Raw genomic sequence first — 19,598 nt, forward strand, 5'->3', positions numbered from 1 at the left:
AAAAAAAAGAAATAAAGAATAAAACAACATATGAGAGATGATGCTAGATCTGGAAGAGAATTATCTTCATTGTTAATGCAAATGATATTTAATATTATAATATATGTTCATACTGTTTGGATGTTGCAATTTCGTCTCACTTGGTTATGAATGGGTTTGTAAACGAACCGAATAAAGACAAACGAAGCATGTTTGTATTCGTTCATTTTAATCTAACCGAACAAAGGACTGAACTCAAAAGGTTAAACTACCGGGTTGGTCTTCTTGTTCTTGTTCCTTTGAGAAATGAAAATATTCATGTTCGTTCGTTAATAGCATAAACGAACGGTTCACGAGCATATACGAACGAACATAACTTAAAATAGATGAAAGAACATAACTGAGTGAGCACCAATTAAAAGCTAATAAATCTGCACATCAGGTTTTTTTAGTTATACAAATAGAATTTTACATGATATAATTAGTCATTTGTGTTTAGATCAGCTCATTTTCATTGTCTTTATTCGATTAACACTTTTAAAATTATTTAATTATCGGACCAATTAACTAAATTTGACCAGATAACTGTAATACATTATCCAAATCTATCTTTAGTGCCCGACAACAACATATCAGTAATTTGACGATAAAAAAAATGCATGAGACATAGGGCATTGGAAAAAAGATCATCACAAGAAAAGAAATAAAATTATGTTGGACATTTGCTAATGGGACTCGAGCATGGGACCTAAGGCTTAAGATTGGGAATGTAACCAACACGCCACAACAAAGAAATGGTATTGAAATTGAAGTAAGATTTTAATGTGTATATTACTATTATACAATTAAAAAGTATAGGAGTATTAGTATGTTTACAGCATATAACTATCAGTTCTCTTTTATGTTGAACTATTCTAACCTAACTGCTCTGCCACCGCTTCATCGCTCCGACTATCATATTCACCGCTTCACCTCCTCGGTTAATTAGGTTTTGCTAGATTCATCGATTAGTTAGGTTTTGCTAGTTAATTAGCTTTTGTTAGATTCATCGGTTAGTTAGCTTTTGCTAGATTTAAAATTGATATGAATGAATTCTGATTTTCTGTTGCTACAATTAGGTTAAGTCATGTACACTTTTGGTCCACTTTAGATTTATATTGGTTAAATTTTCAGTAGTGCTGGTTATAATTGATTGATTTGTAATGCTAGTGGTTTATTGTGAGTTGAATCTAATGATTCAATGATTGTTGATAAAAAATGAAATTGAATGTCAACTCCTTGTCAACAAACATAATTGAACATGTATGAACAAACGTAAACGGGCACAAACAGACATAAACGCACGTAAATGAGCGCACTTAAATTAACACAAACGAACATTTATAAAACATTAAGTAGATTAATCCAACGTTTCTTCCAAAAATGAACAAAAACAAACATAAATGGGCGATCGAAAGATGTGTCAATGTTCGTTCTTTTAATTATATGGACTCAAACTTTCGGTTCGTGTCCGTTCGTTTAATAATTGAACGAACATAAAGGAACTTCCCACCTCATAACGGTTATGAGCAGTTTACTAAACTTTCGGTTCGTTTAGCGGTCCTATTAGTGAAAATTATGACTCAGATGTTTGAGCTGACACTGAGACTTTTAACAGATTAGGAGGTTAAAATCAGAGCAGCCTCTAATGTTTATTTAACTGCAGTAATCATCCAACTGGAAAGTACAAACGTAAAACTGCCATCATTAATCCTCAAATTCGGAATTTCGGCAGTTACAAAAGCAGGTAACACGTTCAAAATGCTATAACTTTCTTTTAAACAATCATTTATACTACACTTTCCTAAAACTGATTACTCTCTCATTTGCAGGTTCATCAACATACCGATGTATTCATCTTCGAAATAGTCAGAACCAGTAACAGCATTTGCGGAGTATAGATATACAAGAAAGGCACAACAGGTTAAACACAAAAAACTACAACTTCCTTAAATATATTAATGTACTGAAATATATACTAAACATATGCAGATATCACTTACTAAGCAATTTTGCAGGCATTTCGGAGGTGATTTCATCTCCACGATTTCGTAAATTCGTGCTCAGGTTTGCTATTTCGATTTCTTCAATTCATGAATTCGTCCTAATTTCTTATGAATGTTGTTCATGGTTTAAATTTTGAGATCTCTTACAGTTGATGCATGATTTTGCAATGTTTGAAATAGTGGATTTTAGTTATAATTTTATCCTTGTATATAGTGGTGGATTTCGCGTTTGTTTGTTTAGGCTTTAATTTTAAGAGTTACTAACGTTACTTATTGCAATTTGGTATGTTATGGTTGTGATTTCTTAATTACATGACTTGTTGGTTAATTAGGATTGGGGAAAGTCTAATTCTATCTGATATGGTCTACAAATTATGCCAATTTTGTGGAGTATTGTTCTACTCCTGTTAATTTAAGCTTTTGAACTTCAATTATTGGTTGATTATTTGAAGCAGCACTTTCTTTATGATTTATTATGTATAGTGAAATATTTGAATGATTCTTTGTGTTGTTTGGTTTATTCAAAAGTCTAATATAAACTTTTCAGTATACATATATATTTGTTTTTTTCTTTCTTTAACCTCACTAATGCAAAAGTTGATTAAATTGTTGACTGAACATGGTGTATGAATCTACTACATTGTTAGTGTGCTATAAATTCCTTTCTTTGAGTTCAGGATACGATATTCCAGATGCGGTTTGTAGAATTGAATTTAAACTTCTATCATATGCAATAAATATATGAGTCCACAAATTACAACTGATTTGTACCACTTAAGTAGGCTGTGATAAATTGTCTTATCCGTGATATAACTGAAAATTTGTAGGGGTATGTTTTCAGATGAGCTCGATCGCACCTACATTATTGCAACTTGCTGGTAGGCACGCGACTGATTTTGATGAAAAAATCATTCACTTAGTGGAATGTTTATATGTCCACTCTTACAACACAAAGCTAATGGTAAGATTTCTGTATATATTCATAAATGAATTATTGTAACTTTTAGCTGTCTTTGTTAATAACAAAGATGATCTTTCATCGTTTTGTCTGTATTAGAAACAAGAAGCAAGTGGCAGTAATCAAACTCACATAGTCATATGCCCGCTTGAGCTGTTACCACACAAGCCCATCAAGTAAGCCAATGGACTCTGTTTTTACTAAAAACTTTTTAGTGGAGCATTTGTTGTATAACTATATGCATCCCTATAGTTTTCTCTGCTTTTCTCTGCTTAAAGCACAAGAAAATTTATGTCACATAATTTTTATTTTAAAATTTTCACATTTGATATGATTGTATTATGAAACTATAACATGTTACTCATTTGTCATAATATGCTGAAGCCTCTCCGCTTAAGGAAAAGATTGATGGAATAGAGTCAAATACAAAGCTATTGCTTGTAGCTGGACACAGAGAAGTATGTCATGGGCTGATATTCAAAAGTATCTTAGCTTTGGTTTTTGATTAATGTGTATAGATAGAATAACATCTTTTTTATTTGTTTTTAGAACTCGAATAACATTTTGTTAATATTGAATATCTTTGATACAAGTTATTAGTTTGATTTGTGTTTGTATTTATATCTGTATGATTTTGTAAGTATTTGTATATATAAAAAAAAATTTGGTATCTATTTTTATGCATAAAAAGGTGTGGCCTGCATTGCGACCAAAAAACCTCTAGGATTTGCGACTGCAGTAATGGTCGCAAAACTGATGACTGATAGGGTAGTCGCAAAAATTCCGACCGCGGGGTAATAGCAAAATTTGAGACTGTGTGAGCGGTGGCAAAATTTCCGACTGCAGGAGTGGTGGAAAATTTTCCGACGGCAGCGGTGGTTGTAAAATTTGCGGACAGCAGTAGTGGTCGTAAACTTTGCGACAGTAACAATGGTCGCAAACATGAAAGCAGTCGCAAAATGGTTGCAAACAGAGCAATTGAGACCAGCGTTTTTTCAACCACATTTTCGGTTGCAAAACGGTCGCAACAGAGACATTTGCGACCGTTTTGCGACCGAAATGACCGTCGCTAATGCCTAGTTTTCTGGTAGTGTCGGCATATATGATTGTGAGTATATTGTGGTCGATCCCTCCGTAAAGCTTATAGCATCTTCTAGTCTCAATAACTAAACAAGTAATCAGTTCAATTATGTGTAATCATCATTTAGTATAGGCAATGTTTTTATCCGTTTTACATTAGTCTTTATTTTTTAGGAGTTTTATTTTATATAATTGCAGGTGGTAATATATACTACTCCCTCCGTCCCATTTTAAATGTCCATTTTTCCATTTTTGGTTGTCCAAATTTAAATGTCATTTGTATACATATAAATTCAATTTCCAATTGTGCCCTTACGAATAAAGCCAAAAAGTAGTGGATTTTTTAGCCAAGGAAGAAAAAATGGTTTTTAGCCATAATAACTTAAAGGACATTATTGTTATTTTACAGCTCATAAAATAAAATGATCAAACATTTCTTAATTTGTGTGTTTTGGGTCCCATGATATTTAAAATGGGACGGAGGGAGTATTAGATTGCTAAATCAAAGCATAGTAGGTGATGTTATCAAAGACCTTAAAAACAAGGTAACTCCAGAATTTTAAGTTCTTTCAGTTTGTTAAGCTATAACAAGATTTGTTTTATTGATTTGTAATTTGTTTGCCAATCCCTGTTATGTGGTAAGTCTAAAAAAAAGTCAAAACTCAGTTAACCGTTAACGACAAGGCGTATTGTGTTCATGTCAACACTACAAATTTGTGGGTTGACCAGTTTAACTTACTGATTTTTGTTTCTTAGTTTTTAAAGTATACTTTTATAGAATAACATAAAATTGTTTATGATTTATTTACACAATACAAAATCTGAATGGGCTCGGTTCACTTTCAGGTTAAACCCGCGAGCACTGGGTTGCCCTCAGGTTAAAATCAATGTAAATGCTTTTTATTCAGTGTTACAAAGAACATCGTGAGCTTGCGGGTAAGTTCCCTTTTCTTTTGAAGAAAGATATGTTGAATACTAGGAGCCACCTTTAAAACTTGCTCTATTTTTTCACCGCACCATCTCCTGTATCTTTAAATCCCATTGACCATTGTTCATGTTAAGTTGAAATCAACATGTTTGGTTTTTTTTGTTATTTTAACCATGGATTTAATCTAAAAGTTTTAGCATGGGGATTTTAAGATTGGTGTGTTGTAGGTTTTTCCATTGGAGGTGTATTGATTCAAGTTGACGAGATGAGGAGGATTTACTATTGCTTTTCATTACCACTTGAAAAGTTCTACATATGCATGCATTTGAAAAATCCTTTTAACCATCCTTGTCAGCGGCTGCTTTAGGTTGTATTTGGTGGAAGTGGGCTACAATAAGTTCCTTAACCACCTTTCCGTTTGAATATGCGTGGGTTTTTTGGTTGTTTGCTGGATGTCGCTAACGCCGAGTGGGTTTTTTGGTTGTTTGTTGGATGTCATTAAAGTTCCCGATGACGGTTTTTGGCCATCTGCACTGGTTGTTGTACTCTTTGTTATGAGGGTTGTACGTTTGAAACTATGGTTTATTGTGTTTGATGAAATGTCCATTTTTGTTTTTGTAGTCGTATATGGTCTTGCTGCGGGGGTCGGAATATTAAAGAAACAACATCTGCGATCACAAAGATAATGAGAGATGTCTCTTTGCGGAAAAAAGGAATACCGATGGTTTGGTTGTATCCTCCAGGAAGTGTAAAAGCCGCTGCAAAGGCAATAGTAGCAATGAGGGTTGAAACCACCATGCACTGATATTTCATCCACTCACCTCCTTCTTTTAATAACTCGGCATGTGTCTTTGTAAACACATCTTGCGGTGTTTTACCATCTTTGTTCTTCCTTTGCCTATAATTAGGTGGGATCATTTTCTCTACCTCCTGCCACATATGTCAGGTCATTTTTATGAATTGAAAATCATTTTCTTCATCTGTCAAGATGGTAATTCGAATCAAAAAAGAATATTTTCAGTCAAACGTTTTTGAAGTATTTAAAAAAAATAAACAAATTAAGTAGACCATTAAATGTGATTACGTGTTTTTAGAATGGGTAGCACACACCCACTGGTTCTACTATTGCTGAATATGAGACTTTAATCATCAACCTATGTGATTTCATAAAGCTATCATATTACAATAAATATCTAATTTATTAAATAACATAATTTAGAAGGTAATATATTAGTGGACATCAGACCTGTTTGGTCAATTTAAAATAATTTTACTATTTTTATTGTATATTTATTATTTAACATCCAAGTTGATCTTATGGACACGTGGACTCGTGTTGAAAGAAAGATGAAAATTAATATTTACCTTGAACCATAATAGCTCTCTCTGCATTTGAAAAGCAACTCCAGACACATTTTGAAATCGGTTTTGTTTAGCGCTCTTTGCAACCATATGCAACATGTTATTGCCTTTGTTGTCTTTAATAGAAGTTATTAAATCTTTCATTACACCAATCTCATGAAGTAGCTTATAGATCTTTATATGACGACGTTTGATCGCTAAGTGAAATATAGTTTTTCCCTTGTCATCTAGTTTCCATATTAGATCAGGATATAAGCGAATGAGCTCAATTATAAACCGCGTGTTGCCCATTATAGCAGCATGAAAGAGCACTCGTGATGGGTATTTAGTTATATTGTTCTCCTTTAGAGGTGGCCCTCTGATTATGTCATCAATATCGCTCTTACGCATTGTGGCAACTTTTTTCCAAACTATTTTTAATAAATGCAGTGCTTCACTTTCTTTTTCGCCTGACCATAATTTCACATGAAACATTGCAAAAGCTGAAAACAAAAGCCAAGAAGACCATATATCATATCGAAAATTAATGTATGAAGCTGGCTATTAGTTGTTGACAGTTATCTAGGCAAAACACAAACGGTTTTGTTTTAAACTTTATATACATTAAAGGTACTAGCAGAAGCTCCAATAATCCATACACGAAACTCACCATTTTCTTCTCGTTCTTTGGTTTTATACAAGATTATGTGACACGGTATGGTTCTGGTAATATATATTTAGAAAATTCATGGGAAGGAAGAAAAAAAAGTGTTTTATTGAAGCTAATAGATTATCTTAATTAAGAATAAGGCAAAGCAAAATGAGTATTTATGAGTCGATAATAAATAGTTTTATTATATAGTCAAAAAGTAGTTATAGCTTACCATGCACTGTTTCTAATATTACGTTGTAATTTTGTATTCAATACGGAAGTATATTCAAGGGGAAAATTACCAAAAGCTATATATCATGGTATCACCAGTAACACGATCTTTAATTTCTAACCCTAATTGCTTACCACTACATTATATTTCTTACACATATAAACATAAACTGAACTACATCTGGATAATGGGTAAGCGAACAACAAGCAGCGCCGCTATCCCTTTTTAAATCGCAAAGCCTATTCTACTAAAGATCAATCCTTGGTTCCTCGGGCTCTGCGAATCACTATGGACCACCTTCTGCACCCGCTCCAAATAGCAAACCGCCTCGGGAGCTAGGGATCCAAATGTGTCGAAGGCAAAAGGAATGAGCACGTGCTGATTCTCCAGACACGCTGCCTCATGCTTAGCAACCTTCCTAGATTTCGCCCTCAAAACCGCATGTCCCGGAACGAAGCAACGTCTCTCAGCCCCACCAACGGGGACACCCCAGTGAGGTCGACACACGCATGCTTATCCCCTACCCATCCAAACACAAGAACGTCCGCAGGACGCAGGGTAGATCTCTCCTCTCGCGGATCAGTCAGAAAGGTGCCTCTTTCTTGGCTGAGATCCCGGCACGCCTAAGCACATCCCATAAGACATCTCTAACCCAGTCGTGACGATACTTGAATCCCGGATATTCCTTACAGTGGAGGGCATGCTAACCAAATCTATCCAAACAGACATTTTTACAAATGGGTCATGATTCATTTGGAGGGAAAAGAGGAATCATAAGCCGGTATTTAAAAATGGATTTGAATTCAACTGCCGACATCCGTTGCCTAAGACCTTCAATGGGTACAACAGTCAAAAAAATCCTGGGCATGAGCCCCCTTGAGACAAGCAAACACTGCCTTTTGTCTCAGGGTCATGTCGAATCGCTCCTCTAGATCATGTACGTGTTTACCATAAAGAGCACTCGCCAATGTTTGTTGAGGTTTCTTGGGGGCGGTCTCCTTATCAGTAAAACCGCATAGATCCGGGAGAGTTGTTCCAATATTACCAAGTGCACATGAGTAGTCAGGATCTATCCCCATAACACCAGCGCTTCGCAAGATGTGGTCCTGCAATTTCCATGACTGGGCCCTGGAAGCCACAAAGGCATATGCGGAGACATCCTCCGCCGAGAAAATTCCTAAGCCTCCGCAACACATAGTGAAGGAAGCCAACCTCTACTGGAGGTCCCCAACAACATCATCTTCAATCCCCCCCCTACGGTAGGCCCGCATCAAAGATGGACACGACCTCTTTGACATATTCAGGTTAACATTTCTGAAGCCCAAACGCTAACTTAGCAACCCCCATGCACGAGCGCAACAAAAGGAGCTCAATTTGGGGGTCCCTCAGGTCTGGCAGGCGTTTCATAAGTTCAACCGCCCTTAAAACTCTTTTAGTTGCCAAAGACCGAATAAACCCTGCATCCCGACTAACCGCTCCCCCAAGGAGTTTAACTCCCCTCACAGACCTGCTAATCTCACTAGGGAATAAACCCGACACTTTCTTCGAACCATCGCATGACAGCCAGAAAATCTTCGTTTTTCGAATATTAAGCCTAAGTCGCAGAGGCGCCCCCTCTGAGCGAATAATGCCTAATGCTCTAGCAACCTCCTTAGCCTTACCAATGATAGTGCCATCGTCAAAATACCAAGCATGGAAGGGCAAAGAACAAGTCCCCTGCACCCTAAGAATAGGCGGATGGAGGACCAACGCAAAAAGAAGAGGGCCAAGGGGGTCCCCTTGCTGCACCCCGGTAAAAGCCCCAATATGAGTATCACCCACATATAACCGGGTGAGGCGGGCATATAACAACTGGACCCATGGGAAGATGAATGGACATCTGTAGCTAACTTCCCTAAGAAGGGTCGTCCGGTCCACCTCGTTGAAAGCGTTAGAAAAATCAACAGTGAGCATAGTTAGGGACCCGTCAGAATGGAACGCGCTCATAAACCTGTTAGCACTATGCAGTACCGCTTCTGCCCCATTAGGGATCCCAACCCCGAATTGGAAATTCCCTAGATAAGCAGCCACCTTTTTCCCTACTTTGTGCATAGCGACGTTCGACACCAATCTTCTCCAAATAGCCCCCACCGCGATTGGTCTAATTCCATTGTCATGTTTCAACAGGGGGGTCAACGGCGCCGAAGCAATGAACTCCGCTAGAACTTTAGGACAAAGCCCCCCAAGCCACAAGTTGACAATATCAGTGATGGCCTTTAGGAGCCCGGAGGCGGTTGGTGACCCCTGGCCACAGACAGTGTCTAGAATATGTTGGGCCCGCAAACCATCCCTCCCACAAGAAGTGCCTTTCGGTAGGTTTTAGTACATTCCAGCACACAATCACTGTCCACCTGCAAGGCTGGTTCTGATGGCACGACGGAGGCCATGGTCGGGGGGTCTACCACAAGGTGTTTATCTATCAATGCTCTCAATGTATCCCCCAGAAGGCGCGACCCCGGATGAACACATGACTTTGATCGCCGCTGTGTAATGTCTATCCGCTACCTTCCGGAGGCACTGCTTGATATTGCCCAATCCCTCTTCTTTAGGTTGGCCATTCCTCATCATAGGAAGTTCAAGGAGGGGTAGCACCAACTCTTCTAAACCTGCCCCATCTTTCCAAACAGCCAAAGCCCGCATAATGGAGTTACATTGAAGCGATTTTCTGTTACCGGACCTCCGTTCCTGCCTAGTAGCCGGTTTGACAACACGTAACGTGCAACGAGGCAACAACAAAAGTTTAACCCAAGCCTCAATAGAACCTGGGGTATCCACCACTTTACGCAGCCCCCCTGACAAAGCCTGGGCAAAATCCATGCGACACGCAGGCGGGATACTCTTGACAATAGAAATAGGAAGGGCGAGAATGTGCTCAAGGAGAGCGACATCTACCACAATCGTCCCAGACAAACCACTCTCAAGTTCCACCTGCGAATCGCGGGGTTGAGGGACCCTCACAATAAAATCAAAGTCGCCTCCTGCACGTGAGGTGCATTTAACCACTTATTTTCCGTGCTTACAAGACCTATTCAAGGCATGCAGGGCCATGCACTCCACGCATAACCAGTTCTTAAGCAAGCGCAAGGTTTTGAAAACGTCAGTGTAGAGTTCCAAGTCCGAAACAAGACACTCATTAACTGATCTCTCCTTTTCTTTACATTGAAATGATCCCGCTGGATATGCATGAGTAACCTAGAGTACCCCTTGTATCCTAGAATATCATTTTGCAAAAATGAAAATTTTTAAGGGGGCAACGCCAAATCCCCGTGCTCGAGCTAGGACCAGGGTCCCCACCACAGACCCTAATTTGATCCCTCATCCTCTGCCTATTCTTTACAGCTGGCGTCTTCTTCCTCTACCGATACTACTCTCCATATGGCTACTAAACTCACTATCAAATTATCTTCCTGGTCAGATGACCTCTTGTAGCGCAATCAGGTTCGTCAAAATTGGTTCCGTTTTGTAGATGGCTCCCAAACGGTTCCTTCTAAAACTGTGATATGTGATGGAAAAGAACACCCCAATCCAGACTATTCTTCATGGTTCGAGACCGATCTGAGGGGGTGCGTCTCCTTCTTCAATCCTCCTTTATGGAGGAATCCATGGCCAAAGCCCCTGGCCTTACCACTTCACAAGTCGTATCCGTAAACAATAAAACACTCTGAAAAGCCCATATACAACGAAGACTTTTTTTTGCCATCGGGAAAAGAAGAGGTCCTAGCCCTATTAACATAAGAACTAGAAGTGAAAGAAAATGTATTATCCATGCATATTGATAGGTCTGTTCCATAAAAAAAATATTCTTAATTAATTGTCGATTCACCGGATCTTGCCTATTTCGAAAAAAAATCTATAAAAATCATAATACGCTCAAGAAAATCATAATACGCTCAAAACGGGTTTCATGAAAAAAGAAAAAAAACTGATCGATTAAAAAATCCAGATATGTTTTTACGGTGAATCGATGATTAACTGGGTATGTATTGATGATTCCGAGATCTTGTGTTGTGATTTCAAGGATCAATTTCGTGAATATAGGTATTTTTGTACGTTAAGGTATATTATATTCTATCTTTTATCTATCTATCTATCTATCTATATGTGGGGGGGGGGGGGGGTGATTGAGATCATGTGAGAACCATTTTATAATCAAGAATTTTGAGAATCATTTTGGACCACAAAAAAACTCTTTTAAGAAAAATAAAATAATTATAAAACAAAGAAACACGCGAAAATAAAAAAAAAGGAAAAAAAAAACCAAAAAAAATTTATCTTTCATTCCGTTATCATAAAAAAATATCGTTATAACAAAATTATACATATATGTATAATACTTATTTTTTTAATTTTGTACATGTTATTCTTTATACAGATATGTATAATTAAGATAAATGATAATGTACATATGTGTACATTATGTAAATGAAGATTAAATATAAATATACATATTTGTAGAATTAAGCCTTTTTTTATGAAATCAGGATGAAAAATATAAAAATGTTCTTTTTACTTTTTTAACAATTTTTTTGTTTCATAACTTTTTTTAATATTTTTTTTAAAGAGGTTTTTTTGTGCTCCAAAATGGTTATTAAAATTCTCAATTTCAAAAATTTTGCTTAGGATCCTCACTATATATACACACACACACACATCGCGTAATAGTTACAGCCCTTGGATAACCACGTTAAATTTCTTGTCATTTATATTTTCGTTTCATCATGTTTATCTTTGTGAGTGTGTGATTTTTCTTCCGTGTTGCGTCGCTTTGTTCCTAACAAGTGGTATCATAGCTTTTGGCTCGTTCTTACACATGGTTTTGCCTTAGATTAATTGCATAGGTTCATTTAATAGGGGTGTGCACGGTTCGGTCATTAGCATTAACCCAACCTAACCGATCGGTTATCAGTTCGGTTTGGTTAATTTCGGTTAATAACTAGTATCAAACTTGGGCTAAAATTTTGCTTAAAAATACATGCAATGAATGTTTAAATACATGAAATGAATGTTTAAATATATAAAATTGAGATATTAGTACATCAAATAGATATATAAATACATAAAAATGATAGTGTATATATTAAGAGAAAATATCAAATAAGATGTTTGATTTTCCTAGGAATGAGTGTATTTGTGTCTAATACCTTAATATTGATAACCCACTTAATTTAATTTCAAAAACCCACTTAATTAAAACCCACTTAATTAAAACCCACTTAAATTTTCAATAATCTCCTACAACCACCACCGCCCACCGCCACCCACCGCCACCACTGCGCCGGAAAAGTCATAGGAAATTTTCCCGGAAAATAAAACACTATGAAAAACACAATGAAAAAGACGCAATGTAAAAAACACAATGGAAACACAATTAAATAACATAATAAGTGAGTTTTTACAAAGTGTGTTTTACCATAATTGTGTTTTACAAAATTGTGTTATACAAAAACACAATGAAAACACATATAAATAACACAATGTAAAAAACAGAATGCAAAAAACACTATGAAAAAATAAAACACAATTGTATAACATAATTTTGTAAAACAAAATTATGGTAAAACACACTTTGTAAAAACCCACGAATTTTTTTTTTATTTTTATAAATCAATATGGTACTCATATAAAAGATAAAAAAAACACTCGTTTTACTGGTGAAATTGTTTTGAAAAAAAAATGTCGTATAAAAAAGTTATTGACGTTTTAAAATGATGGGGGAATTTGACATGTGCCTTGAATGTGGAGAGAGAAAGTCAACAAATGTGTTATCCCTATTATGCCCTTACTCTTGTTTTACACTTAATGATCTCTATTATCTAATCTCAATCATTCAATTCTCAAATGAATGGAAAAGATTATTTCGTATCATTCCTAGGAAAACTAATCTTCTTATTATAACTCAACCTTATATATTAAACTATTAATGCATATAATACATGAAATAGAAGGAAAAACACTTGAAAATATTAAAACATGAAGAGTTCGGTTCAGTTAGATTAATTTCGGTTAATTCGGTTTTCGGTTATATTGATTCGGTTTTGGTTAACGATTCAGTTATTGCTCACGCCTGTCATTTAATCGGTTCACTATACGGTTAATTGGAAGATTGCAATTAAGGTTTCGGGCGTTGCAAACCAAAACCGATAAAGCCCTTTCATAAAGCTGGGAATAATTTTCAATTGAATTCGTCGTTTATTCTTTCCTCCCTGTATGCCACTCAAGCCAAAAATAAAAATAAAAAAATAATAATAATAATAATAGGTAATATTTGGATTATTTCTTTGGGAATTGCACGACACAACAATAAAAAATAGATGTTTGTTGCTTAAATTTATTTTGCTACCATCGAAAGTTGGAATGATTTCATAGCAAAGTTTTCTCAGCATTTTAGTCAACAAAAGAAACATAACCGCGACCCTTCAGAAATACTAGATGGTACAAGGCGAAATAATGAGTCTATTGAAGACTTCATTACTCTTTTTACTAACGAGAGCCTTAACATTGGAAGGGTTACCGAAGATATGCTAAGAGGAGCATTTTGTAAAAACGTCTGTTGTGATGATTTGATCCGCACACTCACAGGGAGAGACGGAATGCCCGAATCATGGGATGAAATCATGAAGGCATCAAAGCTGTATGCAAGAACTGAGAAAACTCTGAGTTCCAGTAGTCAAAAGCAATCATCGAGGGTCGAATTTCAAACTCCGACACCGAACAGGCAAGCTAAGGGACCAATATGGTCAAGACTTCAGCCAAGTGCGGAAACATCTAAACCTTTTGATGCAAGGTCTTTAATCGGCAACAAAGGTAAACGTAATTTTTCAACTCGTTCCCCCAACAGTTGGACACGGTTATCAAAAACCCCATCAGAAATTCTCACCACTGAGAATCTGACTTTCCGGAAGCCTCAACCATACCAAGGAAGTCATTCCTTGATAACGAGAAACATTGCTCATATCATAATGATGTTGGACACAACACGAATGAGTGTGTAGCCCCAGAAAATAAATTGAAGCAGCTGTTAAAAATGGTAAACTCGAACATTTGGTTAAGGGCGCACGAGCAGGGACTGGCAAACCTCCCGTAAAGAATAGCCAGGGCCCAGCTAAAAGGCAAATCAAATATCTGAATGTCCACATGATTCAAGGGGGACATTCGGGTAAGGGAAAGAGGAGGGACCGTTCGGACGAGGAATGGAAGAACGAACCCGTGATCTTTCCTCGGATCAAAGGAGGTCCGTGTAATAAAAACCCGTTGATAATTACTGTTAATTTTGGTCATTACCGGTCACAATATGTGTTCTTTGACACAGGCAGTACGTCTGACATTATGTACGAACAGTGTTTCGAACAGTTGGACGAAGAAGACAAAGAAAGATTAAAACAAATTCATGCTCCCATCTATGGTTTCGGGGGAGAAGTAATGCATCCGCTCGGGGTGATATCATTCCAGGTAAAACTTAGTGATGGAGCACATTCAAGAACAGAAGAAGTTGAATTTTTGGTCTTACTAGAAACTTCTAAGCATGACATTATTTTGGGACGAGAGGTAATTGGAGACTTCAATGCCCATCCGTCCATAGCCCATGGTGCAGTAGGAGTTCCAACTCACACTGGTGTGGCGATAATTCATGTAAACCGACATTGTTTTACAACTGAAAGTTCAAGACTAAGCAAGGTTCCAAGACAGGCTCAGAGAACCGAACCTGAGAAATGGGTTTTGAATAAAGAGTTTCCGGACCAGACAATCACAATAGGACCTGCTATCTCGGAGATAGTAAGGACCTTTTTGAAACAATTGTTGACCAAGAACATGGACATATTTGCTTGGTGCCCCGCGGATATGACTGGTGTCCCACGAAGCATCTCTGAACACAAGTTGAGGGTAAACCCGATATTTACTCCGATTGTTCAGAAGAAGCGGAAGATGGGCACGGAACAAACGAAAGCCATGAACGAACAGGTACAAGATCTTCTTCACGCTGGGATCATCCGGAAAAGCAAATATCAAACATGGGTAGCTAATCCGGTCATTGTCCCAAAGAGCAATGGGACATGGCGGATGTGTATTGACTTCAAAGACCTAAACAAAGCATGCCCGAAAGATTGTTATCCATTACCTGAGATCGACCTCAAAGTAGATGCTGTGGCCCCGTTCAAATTCAAATGTTTCCTCGATGCCTATAAGGGATATCACCAAATCCGTATGGCAACAAACGACGAAGTCAAAACAGCATTCCAAACCGATCAAGGCACTTTTTGTTATAAAATGATGCCTTTCAGACTAAAGAACGTGGGCGCCACATACCAGCGATTAATGGATCAAGCTTTCCAAGGTCAGATAAGCCGAAATCTGGAGGTTTACATGGATGATTTAGTAATCAAAAGCATTGAAGAGGATCAGATTCTAAGAGATACTGAAGAGACCTTTGAAACACTAAGAAGCATCAATATGAAGTTGAATCCGGCTAAGTGTTCGTTCGGCATGGAGGAGGGTAAATTCTTTGGAGTCATAGTAACGGGCGCGGGCTTCATAGCCAACCCTGATAAGGTCCAGGCTATAGCCCGCATGCCTTCACCCTCTTCCCTCAAAGAGGTTCAAACACTTAATGGTAGACTTGTAGCATTAAACCGATTCTTAGCAAACCACGCGGCCAAGTCTCATCCATTCATGTCGACACTTAGAAATTGCCTCAAAAAGGCACATTTCAAGTGGACCGCGGAGACTGAAAAAGCATTCTTGGAAGTTAAGAAATGATTAATGGAGCTTCCTACTCTAACAGCACCATACGCGGGTGAACATCTGACACTGTATATATCTGCCTCGGATATTGCCATAGGAGCCGTTTTGCTGACCGATAGAAAGAACGTCCAAACTTCAATTTACTATGTCAGTAGGACATTGTCAGACCCAGAGAACAGGTATTCGATGTTATAAAAGCTTGTCTTAGCACTGATCTATGCAGCTCGACGGCTTCGGAGATATTTTCAGGGACATCCCATAAACGTTTTGACCGGTTACAAACTCAAAAACGTGTTGAGTAAACCGGAATTATCCGGACGATTGGCCAAATAGGCCATCGAGTTGGGTGAACATGCAATTGAGTGTAAGCCTAGACCAGCGATCAAGGTCCAGGTACTCGCGGACTTCATCACGGAAGTTCCGCAATACAAAGAGCAAGAATGCTTAATTTAACAACAACCCCAAGCACCTCCGGAACAAGGGCAAGTTTGGTCATTGTTCACGGAAGGAGCCTCAAGCAGCGAAGGATCAGGTGCAGGTTTAAGGCTAGTCAACCCTGAGGGACATGAATTTACGTACGCCATTAAGTTGGACTTCAAAAGTACCAACAATGAGGAGGAATACGAGGCCTTCCTAACAGGCCTACGGATAGCGAAAAATCTTGGGGTGAAACATTTGAAAGCCCGGGTGGATTCTATGCTAATTGCGGGACAAATAAATGGAACATATGAAGCCAAAAACGATGTCATGGCCTCTTATTTGTCACAAGCAAAGGTCTTGATTCGCCAATTTTCCTCCTTCAATATTGTCCACATTAGGAGCGAGAATAAATCGGCGGACGCTCTTAGCAAGCTAGCTTCAATGAATTTTGAGCATTTCGCCAAGGATATTCATGTAGAAGTTCTAGACCATCCATCCGTTCCACAAAACCAAGTCCTGGTAATTCAAACTGGTGTTGAGTCTTGGATGTCACCCATTATAGCTTACTTGTCTTCCGGAGCACTTCCAACAGGAAAGGCTGAGGCTCGGAAGATTAAGCACAAAGCTTTGAATTACCAGTTGACTGATGACATCTTATACCGGAGATCATTCCTTGGTCCACTATTACGTTGTGCGGACGCGAAAGACGCAAATTACCTAATTCGAGAAATCCACGAAGGTATTTGCGGGTTACATGCAGGACCAAGAATGACGGTTGCAAAGATCATGAACGCAGGGTATTATTGGCCCGGCATGCACCTGCACGCTGTACAAGAAATCAGAAAGTGTGAATCATGACAACGTCATGCCCCCAATACTCTGCGTCCGAAGAACGAACTGATTCTAGTAACATCTGCCTGGCCGTTCCAAAAATGGGCTATTGATATCATGGGACCTTTCCCAGAAGCCCCGGGACGAGTCAAGTTCCTGATAGTGGCCATTGATTACTTCACCAAGTGGGTGGAAGCCAAACCGGTTGCATCAATCACGGCTTCAAGTGTGAAAAATTCCTTTGGGAATTCATCATTTGCAGGTTTGGTCTCCCACAGGAGTTGGTAAGTGATAATGGGACCCAATTTGCTGATAGCGGATTACAAGGATGGTTGAAAGAACTCCAAGTCATTCAGACCTTAACATCCGTAGCGCACCCACAAGCAAATGGTCAAGTCGAAAGGACCAACCGAACTATCAAGGAAGGGATCAAGGCAAGGCTAGGGACGAAACTAATGGGTTGGGTGGATGAACTATCTCACGTACTCTGGGCATTCCGCACCCAAAAGAACTCCAGTAATTTGGAGACACCCTTTAGTCTAACTTATGGCACTGAAGCCATGATCCCCGCAGAAATCGGGATTCCATCCGCAAGGGTTTTGCTGATCGATGATAATGATCACGAACTTAGGATGAATCTTGATTTATTGGAAGAAAGAAGAGAATTAACATCGATTCGCGAGCACAATTACAAGCGACAACTTCAGAAGTATTACAACTCGCCGGTCCAGACATGCGAATTCGATACGGGAGACTTTGTCTTCCGCAATAACGAGGCCTCTGGACAGGAGCTTCCGGGCAAGTTAGCCCCAACTTGGGAGGGACCTTATAAAATCAAACAAGTACTATCCAAAGGTGCCTACAAGTTAGAGAAATTGGATGGGACTGAAATCCCCCGAACTTGGAACGCATCACAGTTAAAGAAATGCTATATGTAGCAGTTTTATTTACTCTTTTACCTTGGCCTGCGCACCCATATAGACTAGCAAAGTAATGTAACTTCCTTTATTGTAAGAAGGCTTATGCCCAATGTATGAAAGTGTCAAGTTAGTTCCATGTTATCTTGGTAAGTTGTAATCTTTTACTGACAAAAACGAAGTTCTGGACATACACTTATATTATAACACATAAGACAAAGTGCAAAGGAAGGAAACAAGACTTCTTATTATAGATCAAAAGAGATTACAAAAAGAAGAAAAAGTTACAACATAAAGTTTATATACATTTATGGAGCGTCATTTTCGTTGCCCACAGTATTATCAACTTCCTCTTCTTCTTCTTCCTCTCCATCAAGATCTAATAGCTCCTTTAGTTGTTCTACGACATCCTCCTTATCCGCAAGCTCGGATATCTGCTCCGTCAAAGAAAATTTCAAAGAATCAAAGTCCTTTGATTTCTGTTTTAGGACGGCAGTAGTATCCTGGCCAGATAGAATATACTCCTCGGGAAGTCTGGACATTGAACCAAACTGGTAACCCTCCTCGAAACCCAGTTTGCGACCAACTTGCTTGGATGCCTTAAGGAGAACAGCAACACAGTTCCCAAGCTCATCACTCGCCCGAACATCGGCGATGACCTGTTGGAACAATCATGTATAAATAACTCTAAATACTTAGATTATTTATAATAAAAACAAGGTACATACCTTGGGGATAGCTTCTGATAATAGCCATTTTCGGTCCGCCTTGGCTCTGACAAGATCCATCTTGTGGCCGGCACACTCTAAGGCCTGTTCTCGGTTCTTGGCATTAAGGTCAGCCAAACGCTTATCCTTAGCCGCCGATTCAGCTCGAAGAACCTCCACCAATTTGGCTTGCTCATCCATTAATTTGGATTGTTCATCTAGTTGTTTCTGGAGAGCAGCCTTGGCATCCTCGGCAGCTGTCCGAGTAGCCTTCTTTTCCTCCAGAGCCTGGCGGGCCTCTCGGGCCTCGTTTATAGCTTTCAGACCTTCCTCCTTGGCTTCAGTTGCAGAGGCCGCCAGCTCATCCCATTGCTCATTCATCGCCAACCAATCCCTGGTTATTTCCTAGTTAGTGGAAATAGTATTCGCCAGATAATAAGAATTGGAGTTCAATAATTCTTGGCGAATACTACGGCGACGTCGCTCCCTCTCAGTAGGCGGAAGACTCTCCCGCAAGTATTCAAAACATAGGTCCATGTCACGGAATGTTGAATCCCGACGTAATGACCAACGTGGTTTGTGCGGAGTTGGATCTTCCTCCTGAGGAGCTGGAGAGGTCTGAGGAGCATGAGGGAACATACTCACACCTCCTTGATCTCTAAAATGATGGGCATTATAAGAAGGTGACATACTGACATGATCAGTATGGTCAACCTCCTTGTCCTTCAAA

The 19,598-nt window shown here is 38.6% G+C and overlaps 1 protein-coding gene across 1 annotated transcript in view; it reads right to left on the bottom strand.

The window, feature by feature from the left end:
* Window positions 1-5,572: 5,572 nt before the first annotated feature.
* LOC143576696 (uncharacterized) overlaps window positions 5,573-19,598 on the bottom strand; it is a 29,140-nt gene continuing 15,114 nt past the window's right edge. The window contains exons 3-4 of the mRNA XM_077060731.1: window positions 6,356-6,834; window positions 5,573-5,920 (exon numbers count right to left, since the gene is read on the bottom strand). Of these exons, the coding sequence (XP_076916846.1) occupies window positions 5,573-5,920; window positions 6,356-6,834 (827 nt within the window). The remainder of the gene's footprint in view (window positions 5,921-6,355; window positions 6,835-19,598) is intronic.

This window comes from Bidens hawaiensis, unplaced genomic scaffold (assembly GCF_021521415.1).
Source record: "Bidens hawaiensis isolate Kalapana, Puna unplaced genomic scaffold, B.hawaiensis_p1.1 tig00028269_1, whole genome shotgun sequence".
NCBI lineage: Eukaryota > Viridiplantae > Streptophyta > Magnoliopsida > Asterales > Asteraceae > Bidens > Bidens hawaiensis.